The 25,383-nt window shown below is 40.7% G+C and overlaps 4 protein-coding genes across 5 annotated transcripts; 2 read left to right on the top strand and 2 right to left on the bottom strand.

Moving 5' to 3' along the window:
• The first annotated feature begins 197 nt into the window (after positions 1–197).
• LOC127775475 (protein OS-9 homolog) lies at positions 198–2,816 on the top strand. Its single transcript, XM_052301721.1, has 8 exons — positions 198–370; positions 773–849; positions 1,246–1,446; positions 1,557–1,628; positions 1,844–1,959; positions 2,046–2,112; positions 2,192–2,298; positions 2,378–2,816. Exons 1-8 carry the CDS (start codon positions 274–276, stop codon positions 2,532–2,534), a joined length of 894 nt encoding a protein of 297 aa, XP_052157681.1. The 5' UTR covers positions 198–273; the 3' UTR covers positions 2,535–2,816.
• Positions 2,817–4,054: 1,238 nt separating this feature from the next.
• On the top strand, positions 4,055–6,365 carry LOC127776262 (amino acid transporter AVT6E). Its single transcript, XM_052302627.1, has one exon. The coding sequence runs from the start codon at positions 4,573–4,575 to the stop codon at positions 6,043–6,045; it is 1,473 nt and encodes a 490-aa protein (XP_052158587.1). The 5' UTR covers positions 4,055–4,572; the 3' UTR covers positions 6,046–6,365.
• Positions 6,366–6,650: 285 nt separating this feature from the next.
• LOC127776261 (U3 small nucleolar RNA-associated protein 21 homolog) lies at positions 6,651–15,379 on the bottom strand. Its single transcript, XM_052302626.1, has 19 exons — positions 15,074–15,379; positions 14,669–14,696; positions 14,488–14,588; positions 13,919–14,122; positions 13,575–13,818; positions 13,081–13,256; positions 12,630–12,712; positions 12,469–12,541; positions 11,781–11,846; positions 11,658–11,700; positions 10,737–10,876; positions 10,386–10,598; positions 9,997–10,081; positions 9,626–9,920; positions 8,368–8,623; positions 8,028–8,241; positions 7,566–7,777; positions 7,269–7,424; positions 6,651–7,041 (listed from the first exon to the last, which is right to left on the bottom strand). Exons 1-18 carry the CDS (start codon positions 15,200–15,202, stop codon positions 7,275–7,277), a joined length of 2,712 nt encoding a protein of 903 aa, XP_052158586.1. The 5' UTR covers positions 15,203–15,379; the 3' UTR covers positions 6,651–7,041; positions 7,269–7,274.
• A 770-nt stretch (positions 15,380–16,149) lies between these two features.
• LOC127777200 (protein S-acyltransferase 24-like) lies at positions 16,150–22,593 on the bottom strand. Of its 2 annotated transcripts, XM_052303746.1 has the most exons (13): positions 22,152–22,589; positions 21,121–21,261; positions 20,719–20,831; positions 20,481–20,560; positions 20,175–20,338; positions 19,315–19,453; positions 19,139–19,238; positions 18,702–18,759; positions 18,466–18,543; positions 18,289–18,387; positions 17,930–18,008; positions 17,691–17,839; positions 16,150–17,136 (listed from the first exon to the last, which is right to left on the bottom strand). In XM_052303746.1, exons 1-13 carry the CDS (start codon positions 22,470–22,472, stop codon positions 16,708–16,710), a joined length of 1,950 nt encoding a protein of 649 aa, XP_052159706.1. In that variant the 5' UTR covers positions 22,473–22,589; the 3' UTR covers positions 16,150–16,707. The 2 variants fall into 2 exon arrangements, with proteins under 2 accessions (XP_052159706.1, XP_052159707.1); XM_052303747.1 differs by lacking the exons at positions 16,150–17,136; positions 17,930–18,008 and having other exon boundaries at positions 17,704–17,839; positions 22,152–22,593.
• Positions 22,594–25,383: the final 2,790 nt, after the last annotated feature.

Raw genomic sequence — 25,383 nt, 5'->3', positions numbered from 1 at the left:
ACGGGCAGAATTAGCGCGGCGCGGGCGGGGTGGTTAGTTTGCGCGCTAATTACCGTTTTTTTCATCGAACTAATCCATCCGCGTTAATTAAGTTGGGCTTCCATCGTGTAGCGCTTCCCTGTAGGGAAAACGGCTTTTCTATACGGCGTGTATACGGGTGAGAAGGCGGAAACAGAGAATACGTCTTCGAGGTCTAAGACTGAAAAACGCCACCACCAACAACACGCGAACGCTGAAGAGAGAAGTCGAGAGAACCCTGCGCCGTCGCCGACGATGGGGCTCACCGGCGGGGCGCGCGTGGTGCTCTTCGTCGTGGCGGCGGCGGCTGCGGCTCTGACCGACGCCGCCGATCAGATCTTCACCAGTTCAGGTAATCGCGTCGGAGTCTCGGCAAGAAATCAAGATCCGTCGTGCGCCCCCCATGGACTGTCCCTCTCTTCATGTCATTCTCGATCCAAATTCACCACTTGCTCGATGCGATTTCTCGGCGTATATTGATGGAATACTTGTCGATTTCATTATTCATTTTGTTCGATTATGATTGCCTGCTGCTTACTTCACGGTGGCCATGTTCATTTACTGCCTAGATCTAGAATTCTGTAGTTGAAGGCTGTTCTTTGTGTGCTTGTGTGATCTGAAATTGCTAATAACTGATGATTTGCTGGACCTAACTCCATTTGGCCATGATCTATTTATTTTCTTACTTTTCGATCTCTAATTGCTGCAAGAGGAAAAACAAAGCAGAATTGCACTGAATTGTTGCCGATGTCAGGTGCGCCGTTTGGGCGGAATTCGCGTGAGCCGAGGTACCATGTTGAGTTCCATCCTGTCGATGCACCATTTAATCCAGTAAGTCTTTGCTAAATTTTCCTCTGTTTTACAGTTACAGGAATAATCAGCTTTATTTAGTTGTCACAAATTCTGCACACTCGGTGATCATGTGTACATCTTTTAGAACCGAAGCTAGCAAGATCTGAACAATCCTCATACCTGCTAATGTAGCCTACTAGCATTGGTGTTGGTAATATAAAGGCATTGTCTAAACTGTAGTGAGATTTAGTGATTAGCTGTGATAAATAAACGATTCCGATCTAAGCAATGTTGATTATGTTTGTTGTAAACAATGTGTTTTTCATTCCATTCTCATCAAAAATTTCAGTTATTTTCAGCAATTGTCGCTCTTTACTTTATTCCAAGAACACTTCCTGTTATCACAATCAAAGACTTCTATGGTGTACTATGCAGGAGAATGGCCAGGAATCTGTACCAATGACTAGCCACGTGGGGAAACATTATACATGCTTCCTACCTGTTGAGGAAACAAAAACCATGAAGTCGATAATCCCACAAAACGCAACCAATGTTATCATAGAAAGTGAACGGAGAGTTAAGCCAAAGGATCCAGATGAATTGCTGGAAATTCTCAAGGATCAGTGCTTCTACAGGGTGAGATAGAACTCTTTCTTTATGCGGTCAGTAGCACTGCATGTGTTCCACTGCCTGATTTTATATTGACTGAACAAAAACTGATTATTGCTATTACTATTTTGACACAGCATGAAGGTTGGTGGTCTTATGAATTTTGCTACTACGGGAAAATCCGACAAGTCCACGTAGAGGGCGAGAAGGTAAGCTGCCCCATCCTGTTTATTTTCTTTGCTCAGTTCAGTCATTGTATTTTATCCTCTTTATGCACTATCTAAAAAATATCTGAGATGCGTCAATCCAAGAGTTGCTAGTTTTTACAGGAGAGACAAGTTCTGGCCACAGTTACACACTACATTATGCAGCCGACAGCTTCTAGAGCACTTGAATTGCCACGTAAAGTTTGTGTTGTTTGCAGGTTATTCAAGAATATGTTCTGGGTGAATATGATGCTGATGCAACTGATGCTTACTATGAAAATCAAACATCTGACTCTGCTGATGAAGATGATAACCTGATAGACACCTCTAAGAGGTAATATACGAATATAAGGATATATAAAGCAAATTATATCTGTAAGCTAAACCCACTTGAATGAATCTCTTTTCTTCATGTTTCAGGTATCATGTCCACCTGTACACAAATGGGACTGTCTGCGATCTCACTGATATGCCCCGGGAAACAGAGGTATGAAAAAAAAAAACGTTTTGTTTCTATGTCATATTAAGTTGTATGTTTGACTGCACTTGCTACTTTCTTTCTACAGGTTAGATTTGTATGTTCAGAACCCACTGTAGTGATTAGTTCAATTAAGGAGATCTCTTCCTGCAAATATGTTTTAACAGTTCAAAGCCCAATGCTTTGCAAGAATCCGTAAGTTTCAATATTCTTTTCTCTCAATTGTCTTTACGCCATTTCATGTTTTGAGCTCATTTTCCTGTTCTGCTTGCAGGCTATTTCAGCAAGAAAAACGTACCCTCTCCATTCACTGCAACGAGTTGCTAGCTGAAGCTGAAGCCACTGTGGATGATGAATCTCTTCCAAAAGAAGCTCAGATCATCATCCCAGATCCAGATGGATTACATAATTATGCAGCTTATGCTACTTGATTATGCATCATTGTTATAGCATCAGACAGTGAAGAAAATCATCTTCCGGGTGCAACGGCAATTTGGCAATGCTAACAATGGTATAGGTTGTTCGCGGAGCATATTATCCATTCATGTGAAGCAGGTTTGAGATCATCAGACTAACATTGATCATGAGGAACATTACGGGCGATGAGTGCTTCTGTACTAGTGCAAACGAAGTACTAAATTTCAGTGTCAAACTGTAGACAGTAACATTTTCTTGATATATGTTTATAGAAGAAAATCTTGTGATGCGGAAAAGTGCATGTGCAAACATCGTTTCATTGCGAGATTATGGTATTGCTCTGAAGTGAAGAAATATCATGTGCATTGAGAGCAAAGGTGTTCCCTTTTTTCTTGAGTGCAGATGACGGCAAGTCGGCAACACAAGACAGGGGATTTGCTTAATGTAAGATGTTCATACTAAGTCAAGGGATTTGCTTTAATGTTAAGTTGTCACACTAAGCCAAAAAGCATGTACTCCAATTTCAATGCTATGATAAAGAGCAAATTTGCTTTTGCGATTATGTTATTTGAGAATAGTACAATTTGCAAAATAAAGGTGATAAGAGGACTTCAAAATGCCATTAGAAAGCATACAGAACTAAACAAACTATTCTCCAAGAAACTTCGATCTGTACTTTAGTCAACTGTAGAATGGTTCAATGAATTGACTTGGCCTACTATACATTTTCTAGTCAAACCAAACATCGATAAGATCTTCGGTGAACACCATTAGTCAACACAGGATTTGGTTAAGAGTTGTACAAGTGGCGAAATTGCCTATGCTTACCAAAATGGCATGATCCAATTATCCTAAATTGAATTACTCCATCTACCCTAAAATATAACAACCCATATAGATTCGTTGTAATGTAGATGAAGATTAAGTACCAACATAAAAATCATTAGCACATGATTAATTGAGTTTTAATTATTTTAAATTAAAAATAGTTTTATATGATATTCTAAAGCAAATTTTCACATTAAATGTACTAAAGTACTTAGCATTTTGAAAATCATGCTAACAAAAACCGAGCTAAAACTTGCATCTTAATCAGAACTGAACGAGCCTGATGTGTCCCATTTTATATTAATTGTTATATTTTGGGATGGAGGAAATAATAAAATTATTTTGTGTGATATATATAAAATCCATCTAAATTTGAGGACGTGCAGTTCAGGGCTAGTAGTGAATATTCCACGCTGACAGACAGGTGGGCCACGCGGTAGGCAGTACTAGCCACTGAGTGGGACCCACCAGCAACCGCTGGCCAATCAGATCGAAGGGATGTATCCACGCCTCCCATGTGGCCGGACCGCGCGAGTTGCAGATCCCCAAATGTTACTCAAGTACATACCCACAACCACTGATTGCGTGGACCCCACGATCCTATGGGCCCACATGTCATTGGCTAATCTAGTGGGTACATTGAATCGCTGGGTTGGTGGATCTAACCGTACTCGGAATTAACGTAAATTGACTATCCTCTTTAGTTTATCGGATACTTTTATGAGAGAGAAGGAAGAACAGAGAGAGAGAGAGAGGAGGGAGAAGAAAAAAAATAATCGAAAAAAAAATAAAATAAAGAGAGAGATAGAACCCCAGATCTCTCCACAGTTTCAACGCCTCAAATCTCTCAACTCTCGTCCCAATCCTTAGGTACACGCCTCCCTCTCTTTCCTCCAATTTTTGTTCGGAGGGAGGACGAATTTCAGTTCTTGTTTCTGTTTCGATCTCCAACCAAATCTGGCCCAAGAAAATTTGAGTTTCTTGTGCGGTAGATGCCACCAATGTGTGCCAAGCCCCTCTGAGATCTCACCGGCTGATCAGCTGATGTAGTTTGCAGTCGAATTTTGTTCCGTTTTTTGGGGCAAGATTGTGTTCTTGGAGCTGTAGATTGGTTATACATTTTTTTTTCCATTTCTTGGCTCAGTTTTGTCCATTCGACGAGGAATTTCTCGTCGTGTTTGTTGTTGATTGATTGATCCAATCTTTGATGCGCCAAGAAGAAAGATGAACACGAATTACTCGTCCCTCCCATTGACCTCCATCGAGCTCCAATCCAACCAGCGCACATCCGAGGTCGCCAATGGCGTCGGCTACAACGGCCACGCCAAGATCTCCAAGCAAGATTCGTTCCTGGTCGACGGGGAAGACGTCGACGGCGATGCCGCCGGCGGCGGCGGCGGCGAGAACGACGACCTGCCGCTCATCGGCGACGGCCCCGCCGGGCCACCCGAGGGCTCCGGCGTGCCCGCCGCGGTGTTCAACCTCGCCACCTCCATCATCGGCGCCGGCATTATGGCCCTCCCGGCCACCATGAAGGTTCTCGGCGTCGCCGTCGGCCTCGTCTCCATCCTGGTCATGGGGATCCTCTCCGAGGTCACCATTGAGCTGCTCGTGAGGTTCGCCGTGTACTGCCGCGCGCTGTCCTACGGCGAGGTGGTGCACAAGGCGCTCGGCCGTCCGGCGAGCATCGTGGCGCAGATGTGCGTCATCATCAACAATGCCGGCGTGCTCATCGTGTACCTCATCATCATCGGAGATGTGATGTCAGGGTCACTGAAGCACATTGGTGTCATGGATCAGTTGATCGGGCATGGCGAGTGGGATAACCGGAGGCTGCTGATCTTGGTGGTTCTTGTGATCTTTCTCTCCCCGTTGTGCGCGCTCGAGAAGATCGATTCGTTGAGCTTGTCGTCTGCTGCATCGGTCGCGCTTGCTGTCATGTTTGTGGTTGTGTCATGCATCATTGCGCTGGTGAAGGTTGTTGAGGGTAAGATCAGTATGCCGAGGATGGGGCCGGATTTTAGCTCGAGGGCAGCAATGCTGGATTTGCTCGTCGTGATACCGATCATGACGAACGCCTACATCTGCCATTTCAATGTTCAGCCAATCTACAATGAGCTCAAGGAGAAGACACCTCACAACATGTACAAGATTGGGAGGATCACCACTGTGCTATGTGTTGTGGTATATGCACTGACTGCGGTCTCAGGGTACCTCTTGTTCGGCGAAGACACTGAATCTGATGTGCTCACCAACTTTGACAAGGATCTCGGGATCAGATTCAGCTCAATCCTTAACTTCATTGTCAGGATTGGGTATGTCATCCATCTGGTTCTCGTCTTCCCGGTTGTCCACTTCTCGCTTAGGCAGACGGTGGACTCGTTGATCTTTGGCGAGTTAGCGCCCCATAGCAGGAAAAAGATGCTCACCTTGACAGTGGTGCTCTTGGCACTCATCTATCTTGGCTCGACGATGATACCAAACATCTGGGTGGCCTTCAAGTTCACCGGTGCGACGACGGGGTTGGCACTGGGGTTCATTTTCCCGGCCCTTATTGCATTGAGATTGGACAAGGAAGGCAAGTCTTTAGGTAAGGGTGAGAGGCTCCTGTCAATTGTGATGCTTGGTTTGGCCATGGTTGTTAGCATTATTGGAGTAATTGGAAATGTATACAGCCTGAGGAGCAAGTCTGCATGATCTATCATGATGAACAATTTAGTAGGGTTAGTGCATTGCCATGGCAGTCATACAGACTGTATTAGCATGGTCAGATACAGAACAATTTAGAGGTACTACTTGAGCAAAGCTCAGATACATTTTGTTTACCTTTAGAGGTGCAGGAGCATTTCTTGAAGGTTTTTGTTTTTGGGAGCTTGGACTAGATTGACAGATTCTTTGATGTATTTGCATTTATTGGTAAGGCAGCACAAGATGATAAGAAGCTGGTTGTGTTGTACTGCGAGGTTGTTGCCTGTCTACTACATGAAAAGAAAAGAAATGATATGTTTGGCACTTGAGTTTTCAGGCGTTTTTCATAAATGTTCGGGAGTAGTGGAGTATAGAGCCTGGAGATCATTTTCACCGTTGAAACCGTAGGCCAGAAAATTACTGGTTTAATTTGCAGTCGCTTGAATGTAATGAAATTCTCCCCCATAACCTAAGATAAATGCTGAGTTGCACACATTCTTATGTTTTTTTTGGAAGTACAAGCCCTCTTAATAACCAAAGTAAACAACGAAGCGTCGACCGAAATGTCCGAAATATTGTACTCTTGAGATCTCTCCAAATTAGTTGTATGCATACGAAAACTGAGCATCATGTAGGTTAGAGAATAGAGAGATCCTATCAGGGCCATCGCCATTGTTCTCGAGAAATCAAAAGTCTGTCACGATAGTTTTGCTGAATGCTATAGCACCCACCAAAAATTAAAATATCAATCATGACATTCCTTTTCTTTTTTGTTGCAAAACGGTGTCGATACATCAGTAATTCAGTATGTTACAAAAGAATGCAACAATAAATAACAGAACTACAAAATTGTTGTCTCATGATCCTGAAGTACTGCTGGTGCATATCGTTGTCAACAGCACGCAGACGCCTTGTAGCTTTACCCTGAATCCCTGAGTCCATGACAGACGGTATGGTAAGACAGAAGAGAATGGTACAACAGCCACAAAGAAGCCCCACACCAACCTGCGAGTGACAAGGAAATAATCGAGTTATGGAAGATAAACTGCAGAAGAAACCACCTTTCGCTACTACTAGATAAACATAATGCTGGCAGGCCGGTATCTGAAAATATTTTAGCACCAACTAATTAATACAAAATAGTAAATCTTTTGGCAAAAGCAAAGATCAAAACAAGCAGTATCGGTGAAAGAGACGAAACCATTTGGCATATCAAATGACAAAGAAATCACCTGCTACTAAAACTGTGAGTTGCTGAGGAATGTAACCATGCATCGTGCACTCTGAAACACTTTGTCTATCTTCTGCCAAACTAAGCTCTGGACATCTAGAAGCTTCTTCACTTTGTCCTGAAGCATTGAGTGACGCCGTATCGTTTCACCATGTATCTGCTTCCAGGAAAGGCAAAAATCAAGTTTAGGAAAAAAAATACATACCATATATACCCTGTGAGAAATTTTCATAACAGAGTTTTTTTATTCTTTTACAAAAATAACAGAACAGAGTGAACAATATATAACAGTGTATACCTTCAAAAACAATTTGAGAACAGCCTGAACAAACTCAAAGTTATTCCTGCAGGAAAGCTCATGTGTGAAGTAGTCCAACAGCAATGAAATGGATTGAAGTTCAGGTCTCTGCTCCAAATTTTGTGGCTCATCATCGATTAACTGTAGCACTCGTAGTTCCATATCTAAAGATGATGGTGATAAGCCTTTTAGGTAGTCAGTAAATGCCGAATCTGTAAAACAGATCAAGAGTCAGCATCTCAACCATGACAAGCATCAGCAGCACAGGCCACAACACTAACAAATATCTCCCGGTTTTGACCATGCTTCTGTCGGCAAAATATGGCACTACATAACGACTTAATAGAAGCAGCAAGTGAAGTATGTGAAGCAACGGTATGGACAGCATCTCCTTGTAGTCTAATCAATGAGCTAAACCATGAAATAAGGTAAACTTGAGCAAATATGCCTATAAACACTCACAATTCTTTGTATCTCCACAGGATTGTAACAGCCGACTAAAGTGAGAGGAGAGGTCAGCCATTTTTTTGTGACTTGTGTCCTCAGTACTGCTGTCTGTTTCTTTACTGTTCGCCGCAGGCTCAAATAATATCTCCCCCGAAAGGGATGGAACTGTGGGCAAGAAAAAAGGCGCCTTCTCAGGTTTCTTTGGTGGCTCAATTGGTTTATTCCGAACCTGAAGACGCAGAAATATGATGAGAACTTATTTAGTTGTTCCTTTAAACAAAAAAAAACATTATAATTCAAAGTAGCATAGTGATGCAGGTCACACAATTGTCACTTGCAATGTAAAAAAGTATACCTTTATAATGTCAAGATTCGCCAGACTTTGCCATTGACTCTTGGGAAGCAAAGAGAGGGTGATCATATTTGGTATTTGGTGATCCATTATAACATAAGGTTTAACTTTACTTTCTTTTGAATCTTCTGAAATATGAATGGGCTCTTCCTCAGATTTTTCTGTTGATGAAACAGTGGGCAAATGCACATTTCTGACATGTTTACCACTTGAATAATTATCAACATTTGTTGACGGTGAGAACAAAGCTTGATTAACCCTGTCAAAATTAGAAAGAAACACAGCGGATTGTATATCAGAAAGAATAAAATACAGAACACTGCATACTATATCTGTTATTCATAATAGTATAATATTCTGGAGTAGAAGGGAACAGCTACAAGCTACCACATTCAAGTGGTTCTAACCACAGCGCCGACATTCAAGCAGGCCAACGTATTTTCAAGTGAATATTACGAGAAATTATGCCACTAAGAGAAGTCCAGTTATCAACTGTGCCACTTTTTTCCATTGGTCCATTTGGGAACTTCTCGCTTTGCCATTTTCACCCCACCCCATCTGGACAAGGGGTTTTGACCAGCTATGGCATGCTAGCTGCTGAGGACCGGAGGTGACAGGAAGGGGCTGCCACTAGAGGCACAATGGTTGGTACTTGAGGAAGGGAATAAGACAAGGGGTAGAATGGCACTTTGGAGGCTCTGAACAGACAGAACTTGATGGGGATGGTAGAATGGTACTTGAAGGCTCTGAACAGACACGCAGACAGAATTTGATGGGATGTCAATACTGAGGTGGTTTGTTAGTGGCAAAAACAAGAATGGGAAGACACCATTGGGAAGAAAGTACTTTGTTGGAAAACAATGTGCAATTGGTTAAGTTGGCCCCACATGATGTGCTAAAAAACCAGCACACTGGAGACTGACTTACGAGAGCAAATTTTCTCAACGCTGTGCTGATAATATTTCAAAAACAAAGGTAGATCTTCCAGGATGAACCTCATCCTCTTTTGTACTCTGAGGTGGTTTGATTGTTTACTTGCAACTGATGGTACATAATTTCAGTACCATGTCATCAACTACAGGATGGACAGATAAAATTGTTTATTTGCCAAATGAGCCATGTCATGATTTTGCGGGAGTAATAACAGATGGAAAGCTTATCTAATATTTTGCTAAATGATATCTCCAAAATTAACTTAGATCTGCATAAAAGGTCTACAAAACGAACATGGTGAGCACAAGTAAATGCTAAAGAAGCTTACCAAAGATAGACACCATTTTGATCAACATGGGTGGTTGCCAACACATCCATATTAGGAGACATAGAGAGAGATGTTATAGATACATCGACATGCATTGCATCAATCTGCCTTGCTAAACTGATATCCCATATTCTAAGAGTCCCATCCATACTCGATGAGATGAGCCATTTTCCATCCTCACTGAAACACAAATCAGTAACACGGTCCGTATGGCCTTCGAATCTACGGACCATTTTCATTGCTACTGTATCAAACAATATAAGCACCATATCATCTGCTACAGTAGCAAGAAGACCTGACATAAAATAGCATAAGACTGTTAATTGGGCATAGAATTCTACACGAGAATAATCAAATATGTTAAATACTACCATTTGCCCGGTGGTATGCAATCTTGGTGACAGATTTACCAATATCCAGTCTGGATTTTAGCTTGCAACTTTTAAAATCCCAAACCTGCAAGAGGGGACAATCCTATAGGTAAGTAATATTGTCATGGATAAAAGTTCACATTATACTTGTAAAGATAAGTTCAAACATATGCAGACAAATAGCTGGTATTTGCAGCAATATGCAATTCCTTATTGTAGGACTAGAAGATCAGCATTAAGAATCAAATTACCCAGCTGAGGACATAAAGATGAAACAAAGTGCACAACACCACTCTGTAAAATGTGCAGTAAAAGGCTGTTTGTAGTTTGTATAATTACAGCATGCCACAGGATTTACAATAGAATTAAAAAGCAAGAGAGCATGGAACCTTAATATCACCACCGTATCCAGCACTAATAAGAGAGCCATTTGTAGCATCACACGCTAATCCAACAACTTCTCCGTCATGTGCACGCTTAATTGCCAACGATGTATCAATATAACTGCCACGACTAATCCCCGATTGCAGGTTAAATTTTTCGATCCAGCCACCTTCAGTGCCCAAGAAAGTAAAATTTCCACATGCACTTATTGCACAAGCCTGTCAGAAAAAGATTAAAAAACAAAATAATGGAACACTTGTAAACTCCAACTTGTGAAAGCTAATTCAAAGAAAGGTCACATTGATCTAGTCTAAAATGAAAATTCCATACATGCAATTTAAGAAAACATGCATTACCTTAATTGGTGACTTGCTGCCTGATGACGGTGTCAGAATATGCTCCCCAATGACAAAGTTCTGTAGACGCCATACATACGCTTGTGGAGTATCCGTATGGCAGGTAACAACGTTACACCAATCACGTGAGCGTATCTCAGCTGATAACAGAAGCAGAAGGTTTCTCAGCTTAAGTTATAGTTTTTTTTTTCATACAGGCAAAAATATAAAAAGAAAAGGGTGCAAATCAGCAACCAGTTTACAATGCACAGCTGCCAAACATAATGAAACACTTTGTTACACAAGCGCTAAGCAAATGACCAGATCAAAGATGTTGGAGGACATAGTTTCTGGGTGCCATTTTCATTCCACAAACATAAAAAGCATTTATTAAAATATTCACATTGCAATGTCCTAATAGATTATGAATACTGACAGGCAATATTAAAAGGCCCCAATTGGAAAATCTTCAGAGGTCACACTTTCATTGACTTTGACAAAGGTCATAGCAGCAGTAAAATCAGATAGTTCTGAAGAACTAAAAGAAACTGCACTATGAAATGGGGGTCGTCTGTTGTACAATAGGCATCCTACATCTTACTACAAAAGTTTATCCACTTCTTCAACTCTTATTTCTGTTGCCGCTGCTCTCCACATGTGCTCCTTTGTAATGGCATGTTTATAATTTCCAGAATGTAGTTGTTTCCATTGGAATACAAGCAATTTCTCTACCAAGGAGAAAAAAGGGTGCACTTCCCTGTCTGATGCTACTTTCAATGGACATAGTACTGGTAGAATATTTATTGGTAGCATAAAAATAGAAAACAGTATCATTACTGCCAGTGACTTGTATTTATTCAGAAAAACAGAAGTGGAAGAACAGTATCCCTATATATGTCATTAGTAAAAGCAACAGAAGTATTGCAAAGACCAAAAGAGTACCACAATCAAATGCAATAACTGGTTTCAGCTTGATCTCTTCCTCCTGCATGACAGAGAAGTTTTAACATCTTAGAGAAGGAAAAACAAATAGGTAGGGAATAAATGTAGTAATCAAATCCATACCTTTAATCCAAGCTTTTTTGCCCTTTTTGACACATGTCTTTGAGAAAGTTCTCTGCTTTGTTGATCCTGTCAACAAATAGTTGTGTCAATAGAATTAAATAGTGAGCTAAGCTAACGTTTCCTTTTTCTCAAAGAGGCAAGGCATCCTGATAAGAACGTAAACATGCAGGATTCAGCGAAAACCAAACGCATCTGATGAATAGTATTTCCATAGTTCACTCAACACCTCAACAGAAAGAAAAACAAGGAAGAATGTCGGAAGTGATAGGAATTGAAGTTTCATTTCTGCTCTCACTGCTATGCTCATATTGTTGTCACACAGAAATATCCACCTTACTAATGAAGGCTAGGATAGATTCAATTTTTTTAGAAGAAAATGGGAGCAGACCAGTTAATAATAAAATAATAGTTATAAAGGTGTAAGTCCGCTGAAACAATAGTATGCCTAAAACATGAATAAACTTATAAAAGGTCACATGCCTTAGCATGGTTGATCAGAATAGAACCATTATACAGTTTTATTAGACCAGAGAGTATTGAAGAAATGACAAATAACAGACTCAGCATCCTAATTGATGTAAAAACATACACCTAGAATGTTAATCATGATGTATCACCGCCATGTTCCTAATAAGTTCCTCGAAAGTAGGAGATGTGCTTCATATAAAAGTTAAAGACAGTGAGTTACCTGGACAACTGAAAAAAGGCGAAAGGCACGATCTTGACCAGCAGATAAGATGCATTTTCCATTGCCGTAGAATCTATCGACAGAAGTATGGTTACTACTAATAAAATATCCAACTGATTTTTTTTTCAAAAAAAGCAAGACATGATTGAAACATTTATCACCTAATGCACCGTGGTGGAGCACTATGGCCACTTCGAAATCGTAACAAACGAGCATCTCCATCATTAGTATCAAATATCCACATCTGGTAAACAGCATATTAGATTACTGGACTATCAAGATAAACTGATGTAACGTTTTGCAGCTGATAAAACTTTATTTGACATGGTAATGCCAATTCCAGACCAGTATAAATTTCATCTTTCCTGGCTAGTTTGTTTCTAGTGAGGATCCTGGAATACCTCACTAATAAAAGGCTAACACTGAAATACCATAGACATTCAGGAGAGTACAACTGGTTGGTGCAGCACAAAGGCACGATTTTAATGTGCTGAATCATTCTCACCGCTACTAAGTGTACAGTTGATGCCTCACATCTGGTTAAGTACTAGCTGCATGCAGCTTTGGACCTTTGCATGTTTCTGTACAACAGCTTTTAAGCTTGACACTTACCTTTATTGAATTATCAGAAGCCGAGCTCATCAAAATAGGCTCATTCGCGAAAAAATGAAGTGAAACTATAGAAGCATCATGGGCCTCCCGGATAACAGAATGAAGGCGCCTTTTCTCAAGATTCCATATACTAATAACACCTGACGATCCTCCAGAGGCCAGAAGAGGTTGCCCATCTGGTAAAAGAATATATGAAACACTTCAGCTCATGTATGAAATCTGTATCATAGAAAAAAAATGCAACAGCAGCATTTCCTGAACTGAATCTAACATATAATTATTAGGTGGTGCCAAAACTGCCAGTTCCATCTTAATATGACAAGCTTTCTAACAAGTCATTTGAGTATTCACAGTCAAGAACAGATTACAGGACTAAACCGACAGGCAAGGAAAAATGAATATATCAGGATTTTGATTGGACATTTCCATTCTTGTAATAATCTGGTGAAAAATGTTAATAAAGGTTCTAATTTACAACAAGTCGATCAAAACACCTGTTCGAAATGACAATGCAGTCACAGCACCACGAATTTGATGATTGAAAGACATCAACTCTTCATCATATCGTATATTATGAACATGAATTGTTCCATCAGAACATCCGACTGCAACAACATCAAGGGCAGGTGAAGAAACACAACAACATACTGATGAGTTCCAACCCTTAAACTCGTAAAGTTTCTTCTTAGTGCTGATATTCCAAAGCTGCAAGGGACCCTCTTCGCTTCCAATGATGACCTAACGTAAGACCAGATTAGATTTATTACCAGAAATGGAATTGAATGCACAATAAATTTGACCTCTAAACTATCTCCAAAGCAAAGGAAACTCCACTTGCCTTATTTAGATAAGTATCAGGATGCATAATGCAAGTTGGTGTAAACTTGTCTCCCAATGATATGTTCCCAACAGGCTCACTATTTGGCTCTGATCCTCTGAAGGACCATATAAATACATTCCCCTTAATATCTGCACTTAGAATGTATTCTCCAAATGGGTATAATATATTGATCTTTTCTTCATGTTTGCTCCAAGTAACCACCTGATTGAAAGAGATCCAGTTAGAACATAAAAAAGAATTGTCTGATTGAGAGGAATCCTGTAGCAGTTGATGGGCATAAAATGTAGCATTTGGATATCCTTTTTGGGAGTTTGAAAGAACCATTTCATTCAGAAACTATTCAAATTTCCAGTTTCAAATATTATAGGAGCACATTATCTGACTATCTCCAAAATGTAGCAACCTCAAGTGAACCAGTAATAATATTTAGATAAGAACACCAAGCCCCTGCTTTTACCAGTAATAATATGAATGGTTGCCTCAATCACCTAAACAAGTAACTAGTACTAGTAGTAACTAACACGATAATGCAAGATCTGCTATTGCAAGCACAGTAACGCCCTCACCTGATCAGTTCGTTTGAAAACAGCGATATCACTTCCATACGCAGCAAATGTATAATCCTTGTACGATGCAAGAGCACGGATCTTCTTGGGCAATTGAGGTCCTTCGATCACATAAAACCATAAGGAAAAAAGCTATACATGAAGAATCTTCACATAGCCCCAAAAAAAATAACAGACTTACCAGAAAGGACCAAATTCAGTTTAGCACACTGCAAAACAAGAAATAAGTCCAGTTAGTTTCTAAAAATGAGTTAGCTACATCAGAAAACTATGCAAGGTGAGAGAGGCTAGCGTTAAAGCTCATATGTACAATGAAGCAGCTCGATTGAATCGAGGTAGTAGTGAGCAAATCGCATTGAGCTAATACCACAATCAGTAACTAGCCCCTGAGCTCGAACCATGACTTAAATACACAATCACCGCTCCAAAGCATCTCAAATCACGCGTTCTAACTTGTACCAGATCAACTCGCTCCACCAAGCTCCCCGTAAGCTACTCCGATTTGAGACGCGAGCACACAAGGCCAAGGGTGGACGGTGGTAGGGCGGCGTGGGGGTGGGAGACGAGCGGGGAGAAAGCAGCTCACGTTGTAGACGTGGAAGGCCTTGCCGACGCTGACGGCGACGAAGGTCTCGGTGCCGAGGCGCTGCACGGAGAAGGGCACGCCGCCGGCCGTGATGTACCCGATGGCGCGGAACGGCTCGAAGATCCCCATCTCCCTCTCTCTCTCTCTCCCACCGCGGCGGCGGCGGTTACTTCTCCGGCGGCTGCTGCTGCTGACGATGCGTGTCGAGGGTTTGGCCGCTCAGCTTGGGTGGGGGTGCGCCGCCGGCGAGGGTTTTAGAGGTGGGGGTTTTGGAGCGGCGGCGGGAGAAGGAAGGGGGTACGCTGTCTGGGTAGGTCAGTGTTGTTGCGTTGCGTGATGATGAGGTAGGATGGGCCGGGCCGGGTGATCTGGACCACGAGGGCATCTGGGTCCTGGAGGCTGGAGCTGGACCGAGCCCAAGTTGCGAGTTCTAAAGTTTCTTTCTTTTTATTTGTTTTTCAGTTTTAGATTAGATAGGCAGAGATGTTTCAGTTTTCAATACAGGGAAAATTCTGCATGAACTTGAAATTCTTGTGTATTTTAAATTTAAGAATTTATTTATAAGTGTCGGTAACATGGAAGCAGGGAAGAGTTGCAAACTTCTTTGGTCCTCTCCGGCCACAGCCAGCCATCCACTGGTGGGGACAAGCCGACAAGGCCATCCTTCTCTTAAAAATCATGAGGTACCATACTCCTCACTCCTGAACTGAATGTTCATGGGCTAAAAAGTGATTAACTCGAGATACTCAGATACAAGCTGCAAGCAATGTCGTACTGCCAGTGCTAGATACGTTAAATGGGGAATAACTGGAAAAAAAAAACTATTACTCTCTCTGTTCCAAAAATATGCATATCGTCCGTATACATTTAAAAACCATGCACAAGTACCTATATTTTCGAACGGATGCATCATCCATTCGTAGGTCCTACGAGAGTTCATAACACGTCAAGAGTTCAGATATTTGTTTGTTATTACAACTTTCTGGACTGTCAGTACAGCTATAGATCACAACAAGAGTATCTAAATTCTTAAATCACTACAAAACAATGTACTCGGCACAGAAAACAGCAATATATCCTCGCAAAAAAAGAGAACACCAGTATACAACAGTTAGCAATTGGGTATCACACTATAGTACTGAACAGAACCTTCTCATCTGAAGAATATCCTAAAGCAAGAACATGAATGAATTACAGAAAGCACCTTATGCCACACTGAATTTGCTAATAAATTTACAATTATCTTAGTTTACAACTACATTTTCCCACAGATGTAAGATCCAGAAGCTAAAATGCTGGAGTTCTATTGACACCAAGGGACACAGCAATGAAGATGTTTCATGCTGCTGCATCTGCACAAAATTGTTGCCCTCTTTTCAGGAGCTACAAGACATTTCTGAACTGCGGATCAGCGGATATTCATGAGCACCTTGCTACCTTCATCTCCTATGTATTCACCACAAAAAATACTGGATCTAATAGATCTGAATTTTCACACAGCTAGCACCCCAACAATATTAACGTAAGCTAGCGAAATCTATGTGGTATGTTACAAGCAGCTAAATAAATAATGGAGCCTCAGCATGAACACATACAATCTACAGAGAGCACACACATGATCTGCATATAACAAATCACAATGGGAGAAGAGACCGGACATACTGCCGGGAAGCACTGTTTCGTCCAAGGCCCAACCCTAGGCCCAATGGTGTTCTATCGGTCTTCTTACTGTGGTCACAACACTGAGATGAACTTACTTGACTCTGAGATTTTGAGTGAGCATGTGATTCAGCACAAGAATGGCCAGTGCCGTTACCATGGTGGGAAGGGCCCTCGCCATTCTGCGAGACTGCGTTTGTCATCTGTATCATTCCCATTTCCTCATCAGTGTGTGACGTATGATCAAGACGTTCAATGTCCTCATTGTATCCATTTAACAAGAATTCTGAGCAGTTCTTGCGCGCTCCATGGTCAAATGGGTTTCTGAATCTTCCACCTGGACCTCTTAGATAACTGTATCTCATGGAATTTGCCATCTCGTTTGTTGTAATGTTCTTCGCTATCTGCATGGGAGATGGAAGTAAGGCATGAACACGTCATAAAACAGAACAGAAAAAATGCTCCTCAAGTCCTCGTGTCCATTCTGAAAAAGTTATAGCTACCAGATGGAAAGATCTGTCGTATATAGAAACATCACAGAAAACTAATTAATAGATCAAATAAGCCAGATAATACCTGGCATCTACTGACTTCAACTCTATCTCGTAATTGGAATATCAGTTTTGCTACTGAATTATGTATCACAGCAATTTCATTGCCTAAAATTCAATGTTACTTCTACTGTATCCAAACTTTATAGGGGATACACACATGAACTATATAATTATGACATGTTCATTTGACAAATCCAGCAAGGCTTCACAAATTTCTGGGGCAAACCCTCATAAAATCAGCAGAGAAGTTTCTATATGAAACTTTGTATTACAGAACATTTACTGATGGTTGTAAAGACAATAAACATGCTTCCTGGTTTTTTCCATTATCAGGTCAAAAATAGGTTGGTTTCTCATGAGAAAAAAAAAGATCAAGTAGCAAGCTAAATTCAACCTTTACATACCTGAGATGCCTGGACTACTGCTAGAACTGCAACACCGAAGAAAAGGAAGAGGTCCATTATGAAAAAGGAAAGTGCCCCAGTATGGTTAAAAGCAGAATAGCTGAGCCAAGGAATAAAGGATGCTGGAGAAGCCGGATCTCTTACCATCCCTGTGACAAAAACAGCATTGAGGCTTATGGAAATTTTTTTTCACTCCAAATTATTAAGGACAGAACCACAAAGGACTTAGCAGACAATACTTATAATGGCAGCAGAACCAGTAATGATCATTGCAAAAACTTCTAGAGTGATGAACATGAAGAATTCCCATTTGTTCTTCTGCAGTTACAGTGCACTATAGATCAGACCAAAGGACAAGAAGGTATCCGGCAGGGAAAAACATTCAAACGAAAAGCTACCAAAAAAGAGAGATTGTATTGTAGAGCACAGAGCTCTTCATAATGTTATAGCAACTTTCTTAAGATATACATAGCAACATAATCTTCTGCATTAAAAGTTCAGCATTTTAAGACATAAGTTATCCATTTCATCTCCAGAAGAGATGACAACCATGTTTGATCACTACTCAACACAGTGATACCCAAAAGAACGTAAGTACCTTGCCAATGCAATTAGATACCCAAGGGCAGTGATGGTCAAACTGCTCAACACAGCGATCACATGTAGAACAATGCTTCGAACGAACAGGTCTCACAATCTGTAGAATAACCCTTGGAATCAGAGGCCCAAATATCAACCTAGCAAAGAGAAAACTAATCGACAATGCTGTACTTACTTTGCATGTTATACAAAGCTGTGACCAGTTACCAGACAGAAGTGCGGGATTGTCTAACTCCAACTTCAACAAAGGTTCCTAAAGGAATAAATTCTCATGATTAGGATTGTGAAATTTTGGATATATTGTTTGGCTTTAAGTCTGGAAATGAATCAAACAAGATTCACACGAGTCCAAAGAGAAGATAAATGTGCCTGTAGAAAGCTATATTAACTAAGCTAATATTTCAAACTTACATCATCCCTTTGATTTTGTGAATCTCGTATATTTGCTTTAATGTAGCCAGGATCTTTCCTGCAGATAGCATAGGCCAATGTCATGATGCAGCTAAAGGATAATCAATAAATGCTGCATATCTCATCTGGCGATCATGGGGGTAGGTAACAGAAGAATAGCAGGCTATTTACACACAGTAAAATGCTCAACAGATAAAGAATGCAAGAACAGAAGGGCATAACCATATAAGTAAAACATCTACCACATTTCTGATAAGCAGGTCAGCTGATGTAAAATGCGTCAACATGAAAAAATATATAATGAATTGTGTTACTATATTGAAATTTGTGAAGGCAGTATCTGACAAGAATCAACATGCTGGCAATATGTCCCCATGCTATCTTGAGTTTTCAACTTTTAATACTAACTGCCAACTAATTTTCATTTTCGTAAGTACCTGCTACATTTATAGAACATGACTAGGCCAGCAGTTGCAAGGAAAACTCCTGACCATGCAAACAGCCCAAATGGTGCTGTCATATCCATGATATATTGACCTGAAAGAATGAAATGTAGTAAATACTGCATCGTGGGAGATCAAATGGAGTGAGCGACATTGGAAATGGTACTTACCTGATATAACAGAGTGTATATATGTAGCAAGCAAGCCAACAATGATACACCAAAGTACAGGAGCTAGCCCCAGTTTCGATAGCTTTCCAAAATTGGTATTCCCATCACATCCTCTATCATATACCCTTTTAGCATTGTCCTGCAAGCAATCATCAAATCAAGTCTTGTTTCTGTCTAAATAAACAAGTATCATCAAAAGGATCATCTTCCAGTAGATTCTCTCTTGAAATACCAGTAATATTCTTTCACCTCAAGGTCAATATGACCACTCTTATGACATTAGCTAGATTAACAATAATGAATTAGTGAAAAGGATATTAATCTACATGTGCAATCACAAAAAGTCAGGAAATCATTTCGGTTCCCAAACTCACAACGAATCTATAATAAAAATATATAAGAGCATATAAGCATCAGCAAAGTCACAACAAAGAGTAGCATTTTGCCTCCTTGGTTACATAGTTTTATGTCTTATGCTAGTTTATGACATTTCTGGTCAATAATATCATTTCCATGTGTAGAAGTCATAGAATTTTGCAGCTTCTTGTACTGAATCTACAGGGAAACTACAAAGTTCAGAAAGCTTATGTATGCAATTATGCATAATCAGTGAATTACACCAATAACACCTCATCATGGAGACATGAAACTCAGCTCTAAAGAATTTATAAGTCAGAAGGAATATAAAACCTAAAATGATGAAGAAAAATGTTTCCTATTAGTAAACATCATTACGCAAATCATATTAAGTAACTTGGCAGAATCTCTAGTAGATGAACTGTTAATGGCTTAATGCATTGGGCTCTACAAAAGAATGGCTATAATACAAAAACAGAAATGCCATGGTTCATGTTACTTACAAGAAAAAATGCAACTTGCAGATGACTCTTATCAGCAGCAAGCTGTGCTGGAGTTAGACCAGTCTTATCCTTCACCATCAAGTCATCCTTTTTGCCAGCCTGAACTAGCACAGTGCATGCCTCCAGGTTCCCCCTAATAGCAGCCCAATGTAAAGGGGTACAACCTAGGGGCAGCATTGTAGTAAAGAAGTAAATCTCATGCTCTGAAGTGTACTGATATAATTGGAGATATGGCTAAGCCATTGGTTTACACTGTTATGTGCACAGCAGTACAGGTAATAATGGAAATAGATATTTAGCACATGCCTTCTTTATCCTGCCGCCCCCTATAAGCATCCAAATACAAAAGGAGACGTATAGAATCCGCAAATCCCTTGTAAGCAGCCCTACAAGGTAATATGCCAAAAAAAACAGAGAGAGAGAGAGAAAGAAATATAAGGGGCACTGAAGGTTTATGGGGACATGCATTACTAAGTGCACTGGTAGAAACTACTACTCCAGTGCAACATAAGATAATGATAAATGTAGAGAACAAGGTACAAACCAGTGCAGTGGGCTTCTTCCATCATTATCAGGGACATCTGGATCAGCATTCCACTTCGCAACAATATGATAAATAAATGCTGTCTGGCCATACTGCGCTGCAACATGTGTTGCCTGCAAACAGCAGTATAGAGTTTTTAACAAATTCACTGCCATAGACAAAAGTTGTTGATTCTTGCTTTTCATTTTACCTAGAGAATTCATAGGTTAAATTTATTTATTTATTTATTTATTTATATACTGGAAATCCCTGATCCCCTAGTGTGGATACAACAGTTAACTTGGCAAACAAATATCCAACAATACTTAGTTGTCTTTCAGAATCATGAACCAACATTGGACAACCAAAGCAACAAACCAGGAAAACAGGGACCAAAATACAGAAGGGAAGTCAAATTCAGACCTGATAACCGTATAAATCAGCAACATCCACCTTAGCTCCTTCTTTCAGAAGAAGCTCAGCAACTTGGATGTGTCCCCGTACAGCACTCCAGTGAAGTGCTGTTTGCCCAGTGTGGTCCACAGCATTTACATCTGCTCCATGCTGTTCAAAGACCAAGCACAAAATCATAGTCCGGTCAAACAAAATTATATGTGCAGAATGCGCTCACTGAATAGCATAGTGATACTTCGTCTACATGCAGAGAATAACATACTCTGACTACATACCACAATCAAGATAAATTCCTGGTACCATCAAAGTATGCATGTTATGTGCGAGTTTATTCATGCACTTAGTAGGCACACAATTAGTAACCTTTCTTATTCAGACTATACTGAGCCTACCATACACTCATGATCTTAAGATTAAAAGGAAAAGAAGACTTAAACGGAAACACCTCAAGGGCGCTGCACAGGCCAGCTGAATTCTCATCTGCTTTATCCAGCAGTAAGCATGTCCACATTCTCAATGATCCAATGGAAAAAATAAACATACATCCATATGAAAATTCAGGGATAAACCAAAGCACAGTCTCACTAGTTCCATTTCTATTCAAGCCTACAACATACAAAATGAGATACTGAAAAACTGGCATCATCTCCAGGTCATATAAACATCCGAAACCTACTAAAAGCACATCAATTTCCAGCTATAACAGCTTGCAGCAGTCCCAAACCCTCCATATTCACCTAATGCAGTTGGCCACCAACAAAATTGTTCACAAACCTGGAGTAATTCAACCACAGGCACTGGTAATTTGGTATCCAAAACACCAGCCAATGAGCTAAAAGTGAATACACCTAGCCAACTCAGTATAACAACAAGCAGCCCACGGTTCAAAAACATATAAAATTGCGGCTCATAAAGTGCATTGGTTGATGACGCATCCTACCAAACCCCTACCCAAATCCCTCGCTAGCTAGCAAACAACGACTACACGAAGGCCAGCCAAATCGCGAGACGCTCGGGCGGGAAGCAGGAGGGGGGAAAACCTCGAGGATGTACTGCGCGGCGGCGACGCGGTTGTTGAGGGCGGCCCACTGGAGCGCGTGGTAGCCGAGGCCGTCGGGCTCCGTGACCGGGTGGCCCTCCCCCTCCACCAGCCGCTGCAGCTTCTCCAGATCGCCGTACGCCGCCGCCGTGTACACGTCGTTCTTCAGCGAGTCGTCCTCCGCCGCAGGGGCCGGCCCCTCCCCCTCCTCGCCGTCGGCAGCGGCGGCGGGGGATGGGGATGGGGACGCGGGCGCCACGGGGGCGGCGGAGGCGGCCATCGTGGTGGTGGTGTCCTCGAGCACCTCGATCTCCGACGCCATGGGGGTGGGGATCGGAGTTGGGGAGTGTTTGACTGGGTGGGTGTTTTGGGGGGGATTCGTTGGGGTTTCGCAAGTTGGGTTTGGGTTTGGTTTGGGTGGAAGCGGACAACGAGGGGGAAGGAGAGAGGCGGAGGCGGCGGAGACGAAGGTTGGTGGTGAAACGGGAAACTCCACTGTGATTGGCTGAAAAAAAGAAGGAAAATCCCCACAGTGACTGCAAGTTTAGCACATCACCGTTGGATGCATAATGGAAAGGGTGGAACAGGGTGGGTATTCGGTGTCGGTTTTTCGGTCATTTTGGTTCAATGTAAAAATATCAGGACTGACAAATTCAATCTCGGTCTCGGTTCTGTCTGAAATTTAACAACTTTTTTATATATGCAAAGAAATAATGAAAATTTTTAACACAAAAATAAAAATAAAAAAACCATAAGCACGTATGAGTAAAGACTTTTATTATGTTGCATGCCTAGAAGAAGTATGGATATGAAAATTAGAGTTTAATCCTATTGAACTTAGTGGATTGTAGGTTGCATTTAGACATATTTTGTTAATTCGGTTTTTTCGTCTATTCAGTTAAGGAGACTAACCAAATTGACTGAACAAAATTTGGTATTTCACCCAATTTCTTGGTCTCAATCTCAGTCTTTTCAGTTCGGTCTTTTTCTGTACAACTCTAGAGTAGATAATGAGCGACTCTCCTTGTCCTAACCTTAACAGCAGTAAAAGTCTTACTTGGCTAGGAGTTAACGAGCTACTCCCTCCTCTGGTTTCATAATTTTTAATGATTTAGATAAGGTTTAATTTAAATTTTTATAACTTAAAAATATTCAGTTTAAAGACAAATACAGTATTATAATAAAAATAAACACACATTTAGGTATAGTGAAAGACATATTTTGAAAACTATATCTTTGTCTAAAACATTAATAATTATTGTCGATGTTTGAGATCGTAACTATGATATTTTGCATACTGTAGGGATCGTTGTTACCAGGGTATATACGAGATTGAAGTAAAAGAGACGGAGACAATGATTTTTATACAGATTCAGACCCCTTATCTGATAGGTAATAGCGTTACTCCTGTTGGCTGAAGCCGGTGTTGCTCTTATTCATCATAATCACACCAGTACAATATTTGGGATAACACATCTAACCGTTGTCGACTTGGAGACCTGAAATGAAACTTCTATATATGTGTTCTTATCAAAACTTCTATATATGTGTTCTTATCAATCTATAAGTAAAGGCTGAAAAATAAACTTTAATAAAAAAACTCTTAAAATCAACTTTAAATTTAAGGTTAAAAATTTTAAATTTGGCTGGCGAGTATAGGCATAAGCCAAAAGATGCAGTGATCACCTCATGCACGGCTGCACGATGGATCCATCGCCTTGGAGTCCACCATTCCACGGTGACAAAACACGGCAAGTCCGCAGCAGGCTGGCTTGGATGGATCGGATGGCATTCCGTTCCATCGATTACGCGTTCAACAGCTCCGATGAAACCATGAACGACAACCAGCGAGAGAAAAAAAATATATCAGGAAATCGATTTCGCACCTGGAATCGGGACAAGTCATTCTTCGTTCGCGTGATCGCGTCTCTTTAGCGGTACACGATAGTATTATACACGATTATTGTGGACTGACCCAGTCGGCCGCCTCGGAATCAAACCAGTACGACCGACGTCGTGGACTTGGCAGTCAATACGCTGCCGATTCCACACCCAGTTTCCTATCTAAGGGCAATGACAGTGTGTCACCGATTTTTGCCATTGCTCGTATGCCACGTACACGAAGAACCACGTAAGTTTCATACTTCACAGTGCAAATACTAGTAGTGGGTCCCACCGGTGACAAACTTTTTACACATGACAAATTTATTATGAAAATATATTCAATTATTGACTTGATGAAACTAACTTAGTACTATATTTGTCTATAAACTTAATTAAACTTGAAACAGTTTGACTTTGATTAAAGTTAAAACGTCTTATAACCTAAAACGGAGGGAGTAATTGACAGCCTGAAAGGAAGGGAGTAATTGACAAGAAATTATACGAACCAATTAAAAGCTGCTCCGACAGAAAACTTGTTGTAGTATCGACAGACATGTACTCCCTCCCTCTCATAAAAAACCATTCTAGTACTGGATATGACATATTCTAGTGCTACGAATCTGATTCTGGATAAATGTATGTCCAGATTCGTAGCAATAGAATGTGTCACGTCCAGTCATAGATTCGTTTTTTCTGGAACTGAGGGAGTATGTATGGATCATTAGCCATTACAGCGATTCGCACCGATGATGTTGTTTTGCGGATTCTCTTTTACTCCCTCCGTCCCAAAATGTAAGAATATTTTGGGTGAATGTGACATATTCTAGTACTATAAATCTGTACATAAAAATTGTTTAGATTCGTAATATTAGAATATGTCACATCATCCAAAATCTTTTATATTTTAGCACGGTGGAGTAGCTTGATGGTCTCGGTCAAGGCATGGAAAATGGGCTTCGTATCTTGCTCTTCGGCCTTGTTTAGTTTGCGAAAAAGAAATTTTTTGGTGTCACATCAGATATTTGACCTGATGCCGGAAGGAGTTTTTTTGATACGAATGAAAAAACTAATTTCATAACTTGCCTGGAAACCACGAGACGAATTTATTAAGCTTAATTAATCCGTCATTAGCATACGTGGGTTACTATAATACTTATGGCTAATCATGGAATAATTAGGCTCAAAAAGATTCGTCTCGCGATTTCTATGCAAATTGTGCAATTAGCTTTTTTAATCTATATTTAATGTTCCATGCATGTGTCCAAAGATTCGATGTGACGTTTTTAAGAAAAAAATTTGGGAACTAAACAAGTCCTTCATCTCATCCTCTGTTGCCATACGTACGTTAG

Source organism: Oryza glaberrima, chromosome 6, assembly GCF_000147395.1.
Source record: "Oryza glaberrima chromosome 6, OglaRS2, whole genome shotgun sequence".
In the NCBI taxonomy this organism is placed as follows: Eukaryota; Viridiplantae; Streptophyta; class Magnoliopsida; order Poales; family Poaceae; genus Oryza; species Oryza glaberrima.
Note: the sequence above shows the minus strand (reverse complement) of the source record. Positions and strands in the feature narration are given on the sequence as shown.